This window comes from Crocodylus porosus, unplaced genomic scaffold, assembly GCF_001723895.1.
Source record: "Crocodylus porosus isolate Cpor-Errol unplaced genomic scaffold, CroPor_comp1, whole genome shotgun sequence".
In the NCBI taxonomy this organism is placed as follows: Eukaryota; Metazoa; Chordata; order Crocodylia; family Crocodylidae; genus Crocodylus; species Crocodylus porosus.
In genome coordinates this window covers 1,623,351-1,643,372 of record NW_017728924.1, presented here as the reverse complement: position 1 = coordinate 1,643,372, position 20,022 = coordinate 1,623,351, and the positions used below count along the sequence as shown (strand labels likewise).

Here is a 20,022-nt window from a genome sequence, read left to right as displayed (position 1 = left end):
CATTTCTGCTTTAGCGGTCACAACACTACTGTTGGAGTGTCCTAGTAATTTCTCCAGGACTTCACTGCTTTCAAAGCCAAATCAATTGCAGAACATGGTACACTATTTGAGTCATTTTTTAACATAAATTATTTTGTTCCATTTCAAATTGGCTTTGCTAAAAACAATCATTTAGGGCATAATCAAATGAAAGTGTGGTCCTGAAAACTAAAGTAAACAGCTGCAATTATTTAAAGAGAAAGAATTATATTGTAATTTTTTATTATTCAATTAACAGTGCATATAGAAAGTCTGCTTTCTCCAAGTTAATGCTACCTGAATACACTAGCTTATACAGAAAAATAGTTATTCATTTATGTCCTTCATATTCTAACTATATGTAAGCTGAAATTCCTGATTTTTCTGTACTGTTTTAACTTCTTGCCTTTATATCTTTTATCATAATAAAACTTTTCTTTTTTCAAAATCTGGAGGTAAATTAGCATAAACCTGTAAGCAATTAGGCTTGAAGCCTGAAAGCTAACCTACTAGGTCAAATCCCTGTTATATCACAGATTTCTTTTAACATTTAAAAAGCAAGTAAGCACAACCTAGGAGACCTACGTTCTGCAATTAAGGGGGTTCAACACCCCAATCAGTCATGCACTAGGAAACAATGGGCTCGTCTACACGTTGTCGTACAGCAACCTTGCAACAGCACCATGGTTTAGTACTACTCAAAGAACTTAGCCTGCCTATGTCCTTAGATCAACACGGCTACAACATACACCCCTCAAAAGTATACATGTTCATTTGAGGATGATGACAAATGGATGCCCTCTAAGTATGGATTTGGATAAAGCTATACAACAGAAACTATTACAAATGTAAATGCCTACAGGGAAGGATTTCTAAGATTTTGCCAGGAATCCAGCGGATCTCAATTTATGTAAAACTGATTGTGCCCAAAGAAAAATCCTTCATGAAGCAGAAAGCTCTTCTAAGCAAGGCAATTTAGTTCAAAGAAATGTACTCCCATGGATATTTTAAATAATTTCACTAGACAGTCTCAACAGCAGTGAAAACATTATTGTTGCATATTAATATGACAAATTATTTTATTCATCATTCATACAAACTTTTTTGTCAATCAGAAGACATAAATTTAAAGAGTGCTTTCCTGCTCATAAAGGCTTTGAAGACTCAATTGGTTTGTTAAAAGGGAGCACCTTTGTTGAGAATTAATTGTAGTGATATTTATCATATATAGTACCTACATGAAACAGGTGAACATTGCTTCCTAAAAATCTAATTGTTTTTAAACTAAAAATCAAGACATTTGGCATAACTTACTTCATGATATATTTGGCTCTGTCTATAGTTTGAGCTTTAACTTTCACTAAAAGTGGGTGGCTGTTGTATGTTTCATTCTTCCATTGTCCATAAAGACGATACCTTGAAAGGTTAGATTGAGAGAAAGAAAAAAGGTTCTTCACTAACTCTGAAAATTAAAAAAACATGACAAAACAAAACAAACAAACAACAAAATGCCAGGTAAAATGAAAAACTGATCAGACACTACTCACCGGTACTGGTATGGAAAAGTTTTGAACATTCCCCAGAGTTCCTCGGACATGCACGCATTACAGTCCATCAAAGAAAGAGATGGAAGCAACACTTGGTCGGTAATACTTAACAAACAGCTAAACAAAATCTCCTGAGACAAAAAAAAATATATATAAAAAAGAGCCAACAAGCATATCAGAGACACTCCCGGAAACATAGCTGTCAAAGTAAAATTATTTATCTTGATAAAGCTCTTAAAACACCATCATGGTTGGTACCACAAAACAAGGCTGTAACTTCCTTTTTAAATCAAGGGAGTCACTGATGACACTAAAATGCCAGATTTCCCAACAATTAGCAGATACCTAGAATAAACTCTGTGACATTTTTAGCATGCTGTAACTTAACAATAGCTTCATTCCCCAAGATGTCAGTCATGACTGAATGGTATTCTGCCTTTATAAGGTAAACCCCGAGATATCACTGCTTGGGGAAATAATGGAGGAAGTCAAACAAAATGAAATAGCCCAAAGAATCTAAGAAGAGAACCTACATCAAATGAAGACAGTGAGAGCACACTGGAAACAAAAACAAGTTTCTCCTCTACAAAAAGGTCTTTTGCAGGGGATGAGGACAAAGATACTCAGCTTGACACTGCTCCTTTGAAAGTGATGGTTATCCCCTTTTCCTCTAACTTGAGCTCAGACACAGAGGTCAGAAACAGTAAAATCATGAATGCTAGTGGAGTTCCTCAGAATCTCAAGAAAATGTTGATTTTCTCTTTTAAACTAAACAGTTATCAGGAACTCACGTTTACCCTCCTCTTTGGGCAGGGTTACATAATCCTTCTACTGACATAATACCTCAGGAAGACAGAAAATTGTGCAAAAAATCCAGTAGGAATAGATGCCATACATAACTAACTGAGCTGTTTCAATATCAGAAATTCTGCAGGTGACTTCCTGTGGTTTTTAACTAATTGGATGTTACTGGGATATCATTAAATCTGAGAGCAAATTAATCTTCCTGGATTACATTATTCTATTATAGAGAAACTGCTCATCCAACTATAACACATCTCTTATTTCTAATTTGTTTCCTTGATCTTCCTGTATTTTTCCCTTAAAAAATAAAACAAACAAACTACAAAACAGATCTCAGCCAAGATAGTAAGTATTGTTACAGAAAGACTAGCCAAGCTACAAATAATCATTTGAACGTGCAAAAAACCTGGAAGGAAAAGAGTCCATTAGGATGGACATCTTCTTAGGGACTGTTTTTATACAGAGTACAGCCAATGAGATTACAAATCCATAGTGTGGATTTAACAGATGCTAAACACACAGAATCTTCCTTTAAAGTATTTCCTTTAAAGTAATTCTACCAGAGCAATACGGAGACTAGTTTAACAATGTATACTGAATTTTTAACAAATAAAGCAAAATTCATATAGAATGAGATAAATATATTGACATGTAACATCTTCTCTAACTATAATACATCATTAGATAGATGTGCTTCGTCCTGCACAGTTCTCTCCTCGTGAGTCCAAGAAAGCAGAATTGAGACTCTTTCAGATAAACTGAGATCCTGGAACATGTACAAAGTCTCCTCTGACTGATTTTTCTTTGGTCGGTACAAAATTAAAAAGTACCGAGCAGTGAGAGAGACAGATCGTTAAAGAGTTGTATATTAAAAACTGTATGACATTCCTAAAACCATATGGGCCATCTCTAACAGAATATTTATACTACACGACTCTTCAGGACTAAACCCAAACTCACCATTTTCTCTTTATCCTCTTGTTTGCTTCCATCAGACTGAAACTATAAAGAAAACAGCATTAATTTTAGAACTGTAAAACCTTATTACATTACTACTATTGTCTAGGTATAAACGCAAATTGAATTCACTCCAAAAAAATCTACATCTGAAGATATACAGGCCCACAAATGCTTAATCTTCCTAGTGTGCATGGTTAAAATCCTCCCTTTATAGCTGTGTACCAGATAACTTAACCTTCTGATACAAGTTCATTTAATACTCAAACATGAGTATCATTAACACATTTTCAATGTACTCTAAATTAAATGCCAGTTATCTATCACTCTGCATCTTATATAAATATAAGGATCCGCTAAAGAAAACTAAAAGTTTAATAGAAAATGTTGAAAAAAATGCACAAATACTCTAATGATTAAAACTAAAAATGAAACCAGACTTTTAAAACTACTAAATATTCAGGATCATCTAATGCTAAAAATTAAAGCTATATACTTATTTTATTAAACTGAAGTCCAAATAATATCCTAGCTCTACTTTAGAGTCAATGGCAGAACTCCATGGACTTCACAGTGGCAAAGATACTTCCCATCTACCATTACCCCTAATCTTTTAAAAGTTAAGTTAAATTCAACAATTGTCACGAAAATCAACTCATTCTTTACAACACTATACATTTTGCTAGGAATTAATATATTCACTGAATGAATGTTCAGCTCATTTGTTTAGGAACATGCTAACAGTCAAAAACCAAATGCCAGTACTGTATGCAAACGTTTGTGCATCACCATTTCTAGTGCATTTTTTTAAAGCAACACAGTGGATTGGGTTATTCAAACTAATGTTAATTAAAACTGCATGCACATCAATGAGTGGGTTTATTGATGCAAAGGGCTGGGTTTGGGTTCTTTTATTTTTCCAAAAGAGTAATATCATCCAAAACTGAACATCAGCATCTTAAACTTTACAAGACTTTCATATGAGAAGAAAGTCAACGGTCTCCAGATTGACAATGACTGTCAAGTTTAAGACTGCACTAATTTGAAAACTGCATGAAGCATGCCTCCTGTCTTCTACTTTACACTGCAAAACACCTAATCTGGAAAATATGCTGAATTCTACTATATCACAGGTTTAAATGTTCTGGCATGGTAAACAACAAAGTACATTATTTAGGAGTTTACAAAAAAAATCATTATGTTAATAAATAGATAAAAACCTCTTTTATATAATTAGCATATATGCTACCCTTTTTTAAAGACTAATTTCAGTCCCTATCAGTTTTTTAGGCTATACAAGTTACAGCAAGATTTCCATATTTTATTTTAATTATTTATTTGTTTTCACAGCCGAAAAAATCAACAAGAGCCACCAGAAAATAGCAGCAAGTAGGTTATTTTTTTCAAAAATCTAAATATCTATCTATCTATATGGAATAAAGTGGAGAGAGGTAATTAGCTGTGTTAGTCTGGTGTCAAGCAGAAGGCAGGGTAGAGGTGCCATTACACACTAATTAAATCAGAGGTGCATATGTAGCATCTGATAAAGTCAGCCCAGCCTCAAAAAGGCTTATAGACAAGGTGCATCTCTATCCTGCCTCATATGGAATAAAGTACCTATTAGAATGACTGAACTGTGCATCATTTTTGATTAATGGTATACACTGACTAAAAGAAAAAAAAAGGAAATGTCCTGATACTACACAATAAACTTAACTGCCTTACTGGAAGGAGATGCAACACAGCTAACATTCAAATTATGCAGTCTATCTAAAGTACACAAATTACAGCTAAAAAATAAAGTGGACTTAATAGCTAGTGAAGCATTTTAGCCCTCATTATCAAATTTCCTTTTCTTCTGCCCCACTCACCTGGAATGTGTATTATATTAAACACACCTCGAAGTACTTAAAATTTTACAGTTAACATCTGAACACCAAAGCTGGAGTACAATATTAGAAGCTTGATTTTATAAACTACAGTACAGTTAATCAGCTGGCAGTCAAACCACCACCGTGGGTTATCGATATTTCAATCATATGTGTTAAATATAAATTTCATAACTACAGCTGTCGGTATAAACATGCTGATGAAAGTACTACATTAAAAATAAAGTTTCCCTTTGTTACCTTTACCATTCTGTCATCACTGCCGAGTTTCTTCGCAGTTCCCACCTAAAGCAAACAGCTATAATGTTGCTCATCCTTGTCATAAACATTATGCAACCAGCTATATTATATTTGCAAGTTTCAAATACTGAATTTTCCAGGAAGGTCAAAGTATTTAACAAAAGTGCAGATCTTAGACAGAAATATACTAGTCTTACATTTTTAAAATCCACCCCCCTTTTAGCAGTCTTTTTAAGAATAATGATTAGCCTCTTCAAACAAATGAACCAACAGAATAAGCAGGTATTGTTTAAACTACCCAGTTAAAAAGCTTGCTTACTTAAGTTATCTATCAGCAATGCCAATTTTTGAAGTTGACTACACGAAAAAAAATGAAAAGGAAAAGCCCAACAATGCTATATCACCATATTGCTGAAGACAATTTAGTATTTTATCTTTCAATTACACAGAGATTAATTCAGCACCAAGTCTTGGACAGCATAGGTTATGTTTACCTGATTCATATATACATAACATTAAATTCTAAATCCAAATTTATAAATGCAAGGCTCTAAGTGATGAACAGCTCCATTATTTTGTAATTATCAGAACTAATATGAACACTGTAGAAGACAAGTCTCTGATTACATGGAATTTACTATACAAGACTATCATTTTGTTTTGCTAAGAATGAAATTATATGGTTATGTGCACGCTCATTAAAACAGAGTTGGCACTTCCTTCATTTTCTGTCTAAACTTCAGTGAAATGATACCTAATAAGTACCTCATGATTGCAATGCATCTGTTTAGTAGCTCATAAGTAATACAATACCTTCAGAATTCCTTTTATAAGAGGTTGGCATTATAGTTTTGCTTGATTTGTCTGATAGGGCATTATCCTACTGTCCAGACTAGCACCTTGGATTACTAAGAAAAATAGGTATTCACTAACAGCAGCCAAGACTGCACAAAATCTTTGGGGGATCAGTGGAAAAACAGACAAACAAACAAACAAAAAACCCAACCCATTGAAACTACCAAAAACAAGTTGAAGGCAACGGGAAGGAGGAGGAGAGGAGACCCAGAAGACAAAATGTGAATAATTTGACAATGTTTTCTAAAGGTCCCTTCCAGCCCCTAAAAACTATGAAACTGTGAAATAAAAGGCTTGAAGCAGAGCATGATTCTGAACAGCACCCAGAGAATACAATCACAGCAGGCATTACCCTAGGTATATATACCTTTTCGTAATTTGTGACAGGTATTACATCAATGTTGCGTGCTCCAAGAAAAAAAACAAAAAAAAAGACTGACATCCAAAAATGCTGCTATATTGAATATAAATCCATATACTCTATGACTGAGAACAGTGCTTCTCAGAGCGCCCCCGCATCCTAGTGTGTCTTGAGATTCACTCAGGAATGGGAACATAAATTACAAGACAGATAGAGAGATTTCAAATAGAAATCTAGTAGGGCTGTAAGAAGCTTCAGTCGCTGATTTGATTGGGTGGCCGAATCTCCAAAGCGAATCAGGAGACCCTTTAATTTTTCTGAATCAAATCGGAACACTCCAAATTGATTCAGAGAGATTTGGAAAGATTTCATGATTCAGACATAGACGCAGCTTTAAATGTTTTTGGTTTGTTTTTTTTTTTTTTACATACTTTACAAGTATCAGGTGGCTCATGAATGCTGAGATGGTGGGATGGATGGAGTGTCCCCCAGGAGTGCGGGGGGGTCCCCAGCACGCTTAGCAGCAGACCCAGAAGTGGACCAGAAGCACTTCTGGTCCACTTCAGGGTGCTCCAGAAGGTGCACAGGGGGGTCCCCCCGGCTCAGCAACTGGTGCCTCCTCCTGGGTCTGGGGGCATCCGGGATCCCCGCGCAGCCAATGGCCGAGCCGGGAGGGGGAAGGGGGCATGGGAGAGGCCCTGTGCCCTCAGTGGTGGACCCAGAAGTGGACCAGAAGTACTTCTGGGTTTGCTGCCAAGCGCACGGAGGGTGCCCCCGCCCTCCTGTGGGACGCTCCATCTACCCCACCATCGCAGAATTCACAGGCTATGCCTGGTACCTCAAGGTATGTAGAAAAAACATTTAAAGCTGCATCTATGGCTGAATCGCTGCTTCTTCAAATCAGCATCAAATCTTAAGTTTCAGATTCGGCCGAATCGAAAATCAGGGACAGTGATCTGAATCAAATCACTGTCCCTGTTTCGGGCTGAATCCAAAGCTTAAATCAAATTCAGCCCGTTTTGCACACCCCTAAAATCTAGGGCCCTGACAGCTGGGAGGGGGTGGGGTAGGGACCTGGAAATGCTTTACCAGAAGCAGCGACATGTTAGTTTGACCTGGCTCTGCAACATCTGTATAGATCACATGCTTCAGCAGGGCTTTTTGATGCTTTTATCTAATAGCTGATTCAATCAGCTATTAGATAAAATCACCAAAAAAGCCCCACTAAAGCACCCAATTTATACAGATGCTGGGAAAGGCAGGTGCAACTAACATGCTGCCTCTTCTGTACACGCAGTGGGCTCCGGGAACACAATCAGTTCAAAGTAATGCACTGTTTGGGATTGTTTTTCCTCCATGTCTGCAAGCAGCCCTAGAACAGTAAAAAAAAATTCTGACTTGTTGTGGCCTTTTTGAGTTCTTTGCAACAGCAGAATTGATCTATTGTTTTTCTGAAGTAAAAACAGCAAGCAAAAACTTAGAGCTGGCATTTTCCCAGAGGTACCTCAAGCTTAAAAAGGTTGAGAACCACTGTTGTGGAAGGACCAACCTGCACACTAACAGAATTCATCAATTTTTGAACAGAATAGTTGAAAGCTTTACATAAAGTTCTCACTTTATAGAAGCTACTATAACCACATTTTTACCTAAAACTATATGCATCATTTACAGCATCTCATGTATCTTGACATGTAAAAAAATAGTTGCATTTCAATTTCATTATTTACATTGTCATCGCTAGAAATGTCTTAAATGTCACCCTTATGGTCAGCTTATAATACGCAGCATTAAAAAATCCCCCGCACCCATTTTGTCTATTTTTCCAGCTCATGCAAGGATATTCTCCTTAATGATGGAGAGTCCACAACCTCTCTAGGTATTCTGTCCTAGTGCTCAGCAACCTTCATAGTTAGTTCTTCCCTATAACTAAACTAAACCTTCCTTGTTGCAATTTAGGATACACAAGTATGTTTCTATGGTTGCATACATATTCAGTTATTCCAGTACACCAGTAGATGAGACACGATTTTACTAGGTTTTATTTTTGCTTCCACAGCTCAATTTCAGCAGAGAATGTTAGATTCACCAAGAGAACTTTTAAAGTTCTGATGAATTTTGGATTTTTGACATCTCACACTTGACCAATTCCCTGATGTCACTGAAGCTTTGAGAGGGAACCAGGCTTCCTGATTTCTCTGTTATTTTCATCTTTGTTCCTTTGCTGGTGCTTTGAGATTTTTTTCTCATCACAATGAAGTGATACAGTAATGCTGAGATGAAAAACATTTATGTCACTGCAACTGTTTCCATGGTTCTACAACTGATAGCTTTGCAGGTCGATGGAAAGTCATGTTTCATAATACTGATCCCAGAACAATAAAATCTGCCATTTCAACACATGCCAGCCAAACTAAATCAAACTTATCTTGTATTACCAGTCAACTTAACATAAAGCTACTGTTTATGGGGTTCATGTCGACTGACTGCCAGAAATCCATTATTACCCCATATCTGCATGCACTAACACTATGCACCTTTTTCTTTCCTGGGTGAATGGACCAGGAGGAGTCTGCAGGGGGGTGGTTTAATACCAGTCTTCTTAAAAAGTCTGACTGTTAAAAACCAAAAAACCACAGTCTCTTAACTGCCAGTTTTAAAAGTAAAATGGAGATGCACAATTTGCTTTTTTTCCCCCACATACTGACTTCACTGACCCTTTAAGAACAAGTTCAGAACCTGTTGCAAAAAAGTTTACCACTCAGGAAGATACGACCTTCCCCCAGTATAACAACTTTCATGGCAAATCGACATTAATCTTAAATTTTACAGCTCATTAGTCTACTACAATGTTATTGTAGCATGTATTATATAACGCTTGCTTTAAGACTCGTGTTATTCAGAAAAGTGATGCTGTAAAAGTATCTATACATGTTAAACTGCAACAAGGGTGATTATATACCGGAACAAATTGCCTAGAGAGGTTGTAGAATCTCTATCATAGTCATTTAAGTGCAGGTAAAACAAGCAGTTGTCTGGGACGGCTTAGGCAGAGGGAACTTCTGAAGAGCTGCAGGTTGGCCACCCTGTGCTAAGGCTTCAGCAAAACTGTATTTCAACAGGGCCTCAGGTTCTAGCAGGCTCCCCTCTTCCTTGAGCCCTGCTTTTTCTTAGTTTAATGAGGCCTCAGCTTCCAATCAATTTTTCCTCCCTTTCACTCCCCTTTTCTAGACAACAGTACCAGGTTTGGCGGGGCTGTCAAAAATATGATTGGCAAGGAGTTTCAAGACCCTTTCAGATCACAACTGAAGATGTTAAGTCAAGCAACACCTTCCAGGAGCATATGGGAGTTTGAAGGGAAGAGCAAAAATAAAAGGGGAGAACTAACTGGTACATGTACCCAAGTGGTGAAATACAGTCCACCTACATGCGTATCTGCGGTGACTGGTTTTCTTATGTGATCAGTGGAATCCGATTGGTTTCTGCACTTATTCAACGTATAAGAGCAATACAACAGATGCAACCACTAAGCACTACCCTCTGGTGTGACTAGCCAGGTGTCAGTGATTAAAGGCTCTCTAGGTCAGTGGTCTCCAAAGTGGGGTGTGCACACCCCAGGGAGTGCGCAAGACGATCCACTGGGGTAAAGGAAGAAAATATTAGAACTTCTATTTAGATGTATATTTATATAAATAAACATATATGGGGGGGGGGGGTGCTCAAAATTTTTTTTACTGATAGGGGACTGTGGTCAAAGAAGTTTGGAGACCACTGCTCTAGGTTATGCTCACTGGGCACATCTACACAAAACATTTACTGCACAGCTGCCCAATCAGCTCCACAGCAAACTCTACAGACTATTGGCACTATTAGGCCAAAGGAAACACTCTCTTTGCCACAGGTTGCTACGTATAAATACAAGTACTATCCTGCGGCAGCATTTTTAGTGTGCAGCAAGGCACGTGCAGACACAAACCCTGCTGGCTGGGGCACAAGGGTGCATCAGTGAGGGATTGTCTTCCAGCTAGCCCTGCAATGGAGTGCTCTTGTGCTCAGCTAGCCCCTCCACAGCACAGAGCCAGGTCGGAGCAGCCCTGGACTGACATGCTGACCCCTAAGCTCCCTGCTAGCGAGGGCTGCTCCAACCCAGCTCAACATGCTGCAATGCCAAGCACACATGAATAGACAGCTCCTGGGAGCAATAAACTCCGGTGCAATGAGTGCCAGAGTTTATTGTTCCACATTAATTTCACGTGCAGATGTGTCCACCGTGTCTTTTCTAAGCTTAACAGTGCACTAAGCCAGGGATGAACCCAAAATATGAGAGGCTAGTACCCAGCCACACAGCTATTTGCAACACACCTCTATGCTGCCAGTTAAATAATGGGTAAAAGGTTTTACTCTACTTCACTCCTGTTTTCACAGCAGAGCTACACAAAGAGACACTGGATTCATTAACTGAACCATATATGTTAAGCTCTGATGGCAAAAAAACATCAATAATTTTGTATAAAGAGCCCACATTGAACTCTTATGTGAAAAGATGTCTCCATAAGTAAAAAGCATGGTTTTCCCAAGTAGTATCCTATATTTAAAGTGCATTAGTGGGGCACAATACCGCTGTGTAGGAATTACTGAGCTATTCATATTTTGCTATAAAACATCACAGGTTGTGCATTTCTCAGAAAGTATTTAGACTTTTTTGAGAAATATTTTATACATAAAAATATATAAAGAAACATCTCTAAATCCCTGAAAACTTGATTAAACCTTCTCTAAATACTATATTTACTTGCATCTACACACACACCAAAATCAGCTCTCCAAAACTGGGGAGCCCGTATTAAGTGGTGAAGACAATTTTCCTTGTCAGAACTTAACTGCACAGAGGCACAGGAGGATAAAGACACTGTTCTACAAGATGGCCACCAGCTGGGAAGCAGGAAAAGGGCAGGATTAACTCTTTCAAGGGTATGGGTGATATGTAGTATTGAGGTGATACTGCATAGCCTCCCTACTTTTGTAATGGGATAAAACTGGTGCCAACATGAAAGAGGGCTGTGAAAGGGTTCACACTAAACCTCGCTCTCTCTCACTTTCTGGCAAGGACAGAGAAGCTGGCAGCCATCTTGTAGTACAGCATCTTCAAGAAATAGCCAGCTTTGGGGCCACAACACTGGAAATTTTTTTTCTACCTTCTGGGCACGGCTACACTTCCTATTAACGCATGACAAACTGCAGCAATACTGCACTGGTGTTTACTGCTCCCGTGCATGCCATTTAACATACGCCTGAGACCGCAGCACACTGAGCTGGGTCAGAGTACCCTGACTGACAGGTAGCCCGGGGAGGGGTCAGCCTGTCAGGCTAGGGCTACTGAGACCTGGCTCAACATGCTGCAGAGGGGCTGGCTGGGACACAAAGGAGTTTCAGTGCAGAGCTAGCCAGCAGGCAGCCAGCACGCTGAATCACCCTCGTGCTACAGCCAGCCATCAGCATCTACACATATGCTGCTGTGCACTAAAAACAATTCTGCAGCAGAGCTGATTAGTTTCCTGTGGCCTAATAGGGCCACATGTGTAGACATGAGACGTTTACTGCACAGCTAATTAGGCATCTCTGCAGTAAATGTCTCATGTAGATGTGCCCTCCTCCTTCCAAAAACAAGGCATCTTATTTAGGGGTGCATAGTATGTATGAAAATACGGCCATGCAGTATGTAAGCTATTTAAAAGATGCTTTTTACCCAAGTAAATAGCACTGCTACACACAGAAAAGAGGGCATAGAAAACGCTCCATGTTCACATGCTGCAATTCTCACTCCGGTGACTACATAATGTCTAGTTGTGTTTTAAAGTATCTGGCAACAAATGAGAGGTGAAAGGGAAGTTGATGATTCAGGACACCAAAATAAAACTTGGTTCCTTGTTAGGGGACTAACTGATCTAAAACCAGATCAGCTAGAAATATACAGTGAACTGCATAATCCTCAATTAAAGTATGTGACAAAAAGGTATTCTGTTACATATTCAGCATTTAAATCTGTGGTTACAAAATATCTAGATATTCCCAATGGGAATTCTGATAACAGTAAACTATACCCTTCGCTCTAAATTCAGTGGTGATCGCATAATATCTGGTCTCAGTGATAACATGCAACACATTTTTATTTAAAACCCAATCTTTTACTCTAGAAGTCAGAAACAGATAGGTATACTATGAAAGCAAGTTAGCACCATGAGACCAGCAGAGGGAGCACAGCTAGAAAACAGCAGCACTTCAACTGGGAGAATAGGGGAAACCTGTATTACTTTCAAAGGAGGAGATATAAAGAGATATGCCAGCCCCTGTTCATTAAGATACCCAACAGACAGAGTATAAAGAAAAAACAAAAATAAAACTGGAACTGTATCAGAGTGGTAACATTTGCCCTCAGTAGCTTTTCCAATGCAAGAACTTCACTGGAATTTTATAATGCATTTTCATTAAAATCCACTCATAGGAAGGGTAACATTGCCAGAATGTTTCAAATTAGGTCAGCTGGTGGGTAGATGTGAAGGGCTGGAGTGAGGAACCAGGCATCAGCTTGACTGTATAGCTTGGCATACATGCATTTGGCATGATCTTTCATAAAACGTGAACTGGAAAAGTTTGCGGATGACGCCAAACTGTAAGTGCAGGGGGGAATGGACCCAATGATCTGTAAGATCTCTTCCAGCCCCTAATATCAATGAAACTATTTACTTTTGCCAGAAAAGCACATCTTTTATCGATCCTAAAAATTAAAGATGAAAACTCATTTGGAAGCTGTAAAGAATCTCTCTCTCTCTCTCTCTTTTTTAAGTGGTTTGGATTCATTGTCCTGTTTCTGCATATGAACACACAACACAAACAATTCTGGAACAGGCTGGTTTAAAGTTTAGACAAGTTGCTGTACATATTACCAACCTCTTTCATAAATGCTTTTCCCAAGCGTACCACTTTTGCAAAAAGAATGGGATCATGGGAAAGATGAGGACCAAGATAACAAAGCATGTTGAACACTTCCTTCCTCAAGTCTTCAAAGCTTTCTGCTTGTTTTGGTGCTCTCTTGTTTGGCAAAGAGGAAATCGGTGACCCTTTAGCCCCTTTAGGTACTCCAACTCTGAAAGCACAAATTTTGATATTTTACAGAATAAGACACTCTCATGATGGTACAAGTGGCAATCATCTATCTTACATTAAGTTGTTTACATAATTTAGCTTCTATTCCTCAACAGAATCACAACGCAGTGCAGTATATTAGATTCCTACTGGACTAATACGCAAGACGGAATCCTGATCCCACTGAAGTCAATCCTCTTGGCATATGGACTCTGCTATGCCATGAAAGGAGGAAAAAATGAACACGCACCACTAAGACAGATGCAAACTACCTTAGGAAAAGCTCCTTTTTAAACCTGATGAAATAAAAACACACCTTACTATCAGTCTTAAAGTAAATCTAAATGCACACTAATTGACGTATCCTCTACCTTTAATAAAACTTGACCTCTTAACTCTTAAATGTAATGCTTGCTTTAATAGAACAGACACAGATAACATTAAGGACTTAAGATAATCAAAGGCAAAGATTTAGTATTTGCATGGAACTCCTATTTACCATGTAACTTTTCTGTCTAAACCTGCTGCATGAAGTCATTATAATATACTAATGGACTTTACCTTCCAAGTAGTATTAAAATAAAACCAGAAAAAATATAAAATAATTAATATTGGCATGGTGGCAGAACAAGATAATTCCAAGTCAAAACGTGATACACTGAACATGTAATTAACCTCGCCCACGGTAAGGCTATAGGATGTCAGTCATTTACCTTTCTCAAAAAAAATGTAGGGTGATCTTTGATAAGGCAGTAAAGCAAAATATATGACTGACAGTCCTTCAATTGTCACTGAATTGTCACTTCCTGCATTCATGAAGGAGGCTGGACCAGTTGACCCTTAAAGTCTGCTCCAACCCTGATTTTATCAGCCCATCCCCAAGGAACACCCTGGCCTCTCAACTCAGGTACTCAGGTAGTGGTGATGAGCAAAATGGAGCCAATGGAATTCAGGTTAAAAAACAGAGTTAGATATTCTTCTCCATAAAGGCTGGGACAGAGGTTCCCCCAAACTGTGGTATCCCCCAAACTTCCCCTTCCCCCTGAGGGTATGCAACACAGCTCAAAGGGGTACAGAGGAGAAATTCTGTAATGATAGATTTAATTTTCATTGTAATAATTGATATTTAAGGGGTTAACATATAAAATGTATGCTGGCAGGGGTATGCAGGCAGCTGGTAAATCTGGAAGGGGGTACACAAGAAGAAGGAACACTACAAGAAAAAGTTTAGGAACCTCTGGGCTAGGGGAACCACTAATTTGTTACCAAATGCAATAGGGAAGAGAAAACCTAAAATGCTAAACAAGACTGGGTAAGTCAAGTTAAGGAACTCAAGGTTTCTCAAGATTTCTTACAGTGTTTTGCAAGTATCTGTAATTCTCTAATTTCTTTTTAAGATAAAAGGACCATGGTCCTGTTTTCTTGTCACACTATCCCAAAACAGATTAAAGTAGGAGTCAAAGTGCCCAAAGGTAGGTGAAAATCTGGGATAGCTTGTTTAAGTAAGCAGGGGACTCTGAGGCATTCGTTTGGGTGCCCAAGGCAGACACGTTCTGCAACCCCATTTCCCAAGGCAGTGTCTGGACAAAAGGTCTGAAAATAGTACATGCCTTGGATCCAACTCTAGTGGACTTGAAGGTGGTGAAGCACAGAGACTGGGTCCACTAGCAACGGACTGTAGAGTAGGCTACGTTCTAACAGTTGTTCTTTGGTTATAGGTAATATGGATCAAATCTGCCTTAGATCAACGTAAGTGTAAACTTTATCAGCTAATAGGTGTTGTACCTTCACATATAGGGGCAAAATTAAGTGAATGTCAATAAGAAAAAACTGTCTTCTGCCCAAATGCCTCTAACAAACTGGTGTGCTGACAGAGGAATTAGATTTTTCCTTCTCTCTTTCAACTGATATACTGAAAACTCTACTCTAAACCAGTATTCTAAATGGTATTCTACTATTATTAAGGTATTCTACTATTATTAAGGAAAGCAGTAATAAGCAATAATAGTATTCTACTATTATTAAGGAAAGCAGATCAAACAACCTCATCTATATTACTTACACATTTTTTGTCTGGCAGCAAAACCCAACCACAGATTTTGAGGGCAAAAGCCCATCTTGAATTCCAAAAGAAATGAAGGAGGAAAAATCCTCATCTACTGGAGGAGGTACAGAGGCACTACTCAAACTCAGAAGGTGCAGTACTATTAGAATGCTTGTGTTGGGAGCGATACATCCAGCCTGAATGGTGAGTTTAGTACTTAATTTCCATTCTTTTTTCTCCTCCTTGCACACATAACCCAATGATTTGACATTTATGTATGTAGAAGCAAATTCACTTTAGGGAACTGTTCTGCATTTGCCCATGAGTTCAACTTCTCCACCCAAAAAGCACACTGTGTTTCATTCTTGTCCTCATAAGTAATGTGAATATTTATCAGTGTGGACTCCGTAAATGTGATTAATGCATTCTCCTATACAGCTTCTCAACTTCTGGTAATACGGTGCTTTTGTCTGCCTTACCTCCGGTACAGAGGTTCAATGGTCACATGTACAAGCTGGCAGAGGGCAATGGCAATAGATTTGTGTGAAGTGGCATAAAATGGAGGCATCTGATCCATAATACTCTGTGCATGCTGCCAGTCGCCAATTTTTAACAAAGCTTCCAATAAGCCAAGTTTCTGGTTGTCAGGTGGCTGAAAAAGACAGCAGACAAATAATCGGAATGAAAAAATATAGCGCACCTTTCAGTTTATTTCCTCTTAAACAGCAGAATAGCTGTAATCTACAAGATAGCAGAGTTCGTTTCCTGCACATTTAACTGATTTTTATAGCACCTATATTTATTATATTTTACAACACCCCCACCCCAAAAATCAGTTACGTGTTTGTAAAATATGACACCTCTTCAACAATACAGTAATTCAATCCAAAAACTAACTCCATACTTCTTCTTGAAGGAATATATTTGCAGTTCCACAGAAGTATAATATCAAGCTACCAACATCAGGTGCTATACAAATTAGGTACAATGTACAACTATCACTGAAGGCGTGAAAAATCTATACCTTAGATTTTACTATGTATGCCAAGTTGTCTTCTAAAAGGCAAGGCCAAGAATCCATTTTCCAAGCCAGGGGCTAAATTTAAGAATGTTTCCCTTTCAACAGAGGATGAAACCTGCATCTCCTATATTGCTATATACAAAAGCTTTTTATACGAGCACTCATTTTAAAGAAATAATATATTAAAAATTAAAATCTACGACAAGTAAAACTTTAGTTCTCGATACGCTATTTTGCAATGTAGGCAATTTGGCAAGGGCTGAAAGGGAGATGGTGGCAAGTAAGAGTTCAGAATCAAGTTCTGTGTTTTTGTGACTTTGGAGATCTTATACTGCTTTAATATGTTGGAAACGTACAGGACTTTTTAAAAGGAGACAGACTGTCAGTACACGTGTATACCCTTGCATATAGGATAGAAACTTCAGAGTAAATTTATACATGAATGGAAAGTCCAATTAATGTTTTAATATTATGATCATGTAGCAAGATGAAAAATGTGCATCAGATAACCAAAAGGACTATCACTACAGTTTCACATGTTATAACTCAAAATGTTAACAGCACCTCGTCAACATGCCTAGTTTGACAGCAAGGGCTTTCCCCTTTGTACACCGTCAACATTCTTTATAGTGCTAGCAAACTGGTTTCCTGATCCAAACAGAATTAAGCACAGTCAACACTTATTAAAAAATATACCCAATTTTAGGTAAACTGCATATCACCCACTATTAGGAGAATACATTTTGTAGCAAATACATTCCTACCCATTGGTACATACATGCAAGTTAAAGCATAAAACGGTGTCACTGTAACACTGTCTCTGAGTGGACTGATCATCCACTGATCAAGATTTATTCAAGATTACGTCAGTCATGTGTCAGCCCTGTGCCATCTTGTCTCTTTAGCAACTGAAGCACATTTCCAAGACAGCAGTTATTATCTGTGTATTGCCAAAATGCTTCTGCCTTCACATCAATGTCCTTTTCCAGGATTCCGTAGGGCTGTGCAGAGCAGCTGTGTTTTGATTTGGTTTCAGATTTGGCCATTTCAGAGGACAGTGAGTCATTTCAATGTTTCCAATCACTATCCTGTTTTGTTTCAGCTGAATCTGTTTTGGAGATTTGCCTTTGCGAATCTTCTCCGAATCGGTTTCGAACGGGTTGCAAGGGAAGCTACGCAAAGCCCTACGTAGCTGGGTGGGGCTTGGGGTCAGGGGCTGCAGGGCCCCAGTGAGGAGCAGGATGGGGCCATGGGTGACTCCTCCAGGGGTGGGGGAGGGCCGCTACCCTCAGTGCAGGCGTGAAGACCCCTGTGCAGATCTCTGATCCCTGTCATGCCAGGTCACAGGTCAGGGAAGCAGCACAGAACAGCAAGCAAGCCTGCTGGTTCCTGCTGTGAGACTCAGCTCTGCAGGGAGCAGAGATCCACGCCAGGAGTCTCCTCGCCGCCCCTGCCTACCCGGGGTTGCCCCAGCGACATGGGGCTGTGCAGGGTGGACAGTGGCAGTGAGGAGACCCTGGCGCAGATCTTTGCTTCCTGCAGAGCCAGGTCACATGTCAGGGATGGCCTAGCCCCCAGTGCGATTCCCCAAGCACTTCCCAGCAGCTTAAAGGCCCCTGGATCTGCACACCAGGTTTCAGCAGGCTGCCGCTACAGATTAGGGCCAGCAACAACAGTGAGTGGCTGCTGCTGCCCCCAGCCTGCAGCAGGCAGCTTGCTGAAACCCCTCATGCCCACATGCCCCAGGAGGAGGAATGATCAGAGGAAGCTAACCGGGAGGCAGTTGTCAATATTAAAGCAGTCCTTCCTGCCCTCTTTCCCCTTCCTCAGCTTAGTTTTTGTTTCCCTGCACGCCCAGCTCTGAAACTCCAAACTTCTCTGAAACATTTCCAAAATGTTTTGAAACCTTCCGTTTCAATTCGGATTTGGTGTTTCGGGTGCTGAAATGGGAAACGGCCCAAAACACCTCCGAAACTAAACAACTTCCAAAATTTTGCAGAGCAGAAAATTAGGGCTGTACAGTATACTGGTATGCTTTCACCACAGAGGAGTTCGATTCACAGCTTGGAGCTGCTGTCATAACTCATGTTACCAGCTCCTTTGGTCTCTTGAGCATTTGATTGTGATTACCTTTATTCTGAAATCAACTGTCATTCAGAAAACTCAGCTCTGCAGGCAAAGTAGAACAGTGCTTTTTGCCTGCATTAAACAACTGACTTTCCACAATAACCTTTAAGGCAATAATTATTTCTAGCATGAGAAAAGGCAGCTAAATCTAAGTATTGAGCATCTCTATTCCTGGTTGTAAAGTAATCTTTAGTTCATAGCAATTAAAGTATGACTTCTCATTTCTTCATCCAACATCAGTTCTGGTTTAGAACAGGTTTATTGGCACACCGGCTACTGGTGAGAATCACAATCAAAATACTCTCTCTATTCCCAGTTACAAGTGTCCCATCCCTTTTCTCCCCGCCGTCTGTTCACAGCAGCACCAGATTTTATTCTTGTTCAGTCTTTATAGGACAACTGAAGAGAACATTTTAAAACTCATATAAAACTATATAAACATCGTGGAACACTTACTTCCAGCGATGAGACAAAAAACCCCCCTAAAAACTGTTTAACCACAGAAATTGTGGCACAGATCTTGAAAGCATCATTTCTGGGGTGATGAGTTTTTAGTGTTGAAAAAAAATGACATCAGAAGAAGCCAAAGGGTATATATAACACAGGACCATGAAACAAACCAGCTGAAGTACAGATTTTGGTTTTTGATAAATAGCCTACGTTTCATAGGATAATTGCATATAAGGTATCAAAAGGATTTTTTAAAGTTGTTTTCACAGCAGTGACTACATTGGCTTACAATTGTAATAAACCCCTTATGGGGGGGATGAGGAGTACCTTTTCAGTTTTCTCCTCTTCCTTTTCCTTTTCCTTCTCTTTCTCTTCAGTCTTTTCAGAAGATAAAACCACCATTGTAAGTTTTCTAACAATTTGCTTAGCTTCCACAATCTCTCGTTTGTGTTCTTCAAGAATGGCATTATCTACTGGAAGAAGCTAAAAATATAACAGGGACAACTTTTAGATACGTCTGAAAATTAAAAGAAATTTTAAACTATGCTTTCTTCAAAAGAGTTTCAAGG

At 39.0% G+C, this 20,022-nt stretch overlaps 1 protein-coding gene across 2 annotated transcripts in view; it reads right to left on the bottom strand.

Annotated features, from left to right (window-relative positions):
• THOC2 (THO complex 2) overlaps positions 1-20,022 on the bottom strand; it is a 78,376-nt gene that overhangs the window by 32,448 nt on the left and 25,906 nt on the right. For both annotated transcript variants that reach the window (XM_019540181.1, XM_019540182.1), the window contains exons 10-15: positions 19,781-19,936; positions 16,335-16,507; positions 13,617-13,812; positions 3,330-3,371; positions 1,566-1,696; positions 1,333-1,434 (exon numbers count right to left, since the gene is read on the bottom strand). In XM_019540181.1, the coding sequence (XP_019395726.1) occupies positions 1,333-1,434; positions 1,566-1,696; positions 3,330-3,371; positions 13,617-13,812; positions 16,335-16,507; positions 19,781-19,936 (800 nt within the window). The remainder of the gene's footprint in view (positions 1-1,332; positions 1,435-1,565; positions 1,697-3,329; positions 3,372-13,616; positions 13,813-16,334; positions 16,508-19,780; positions 19,937-20,022) is intronic.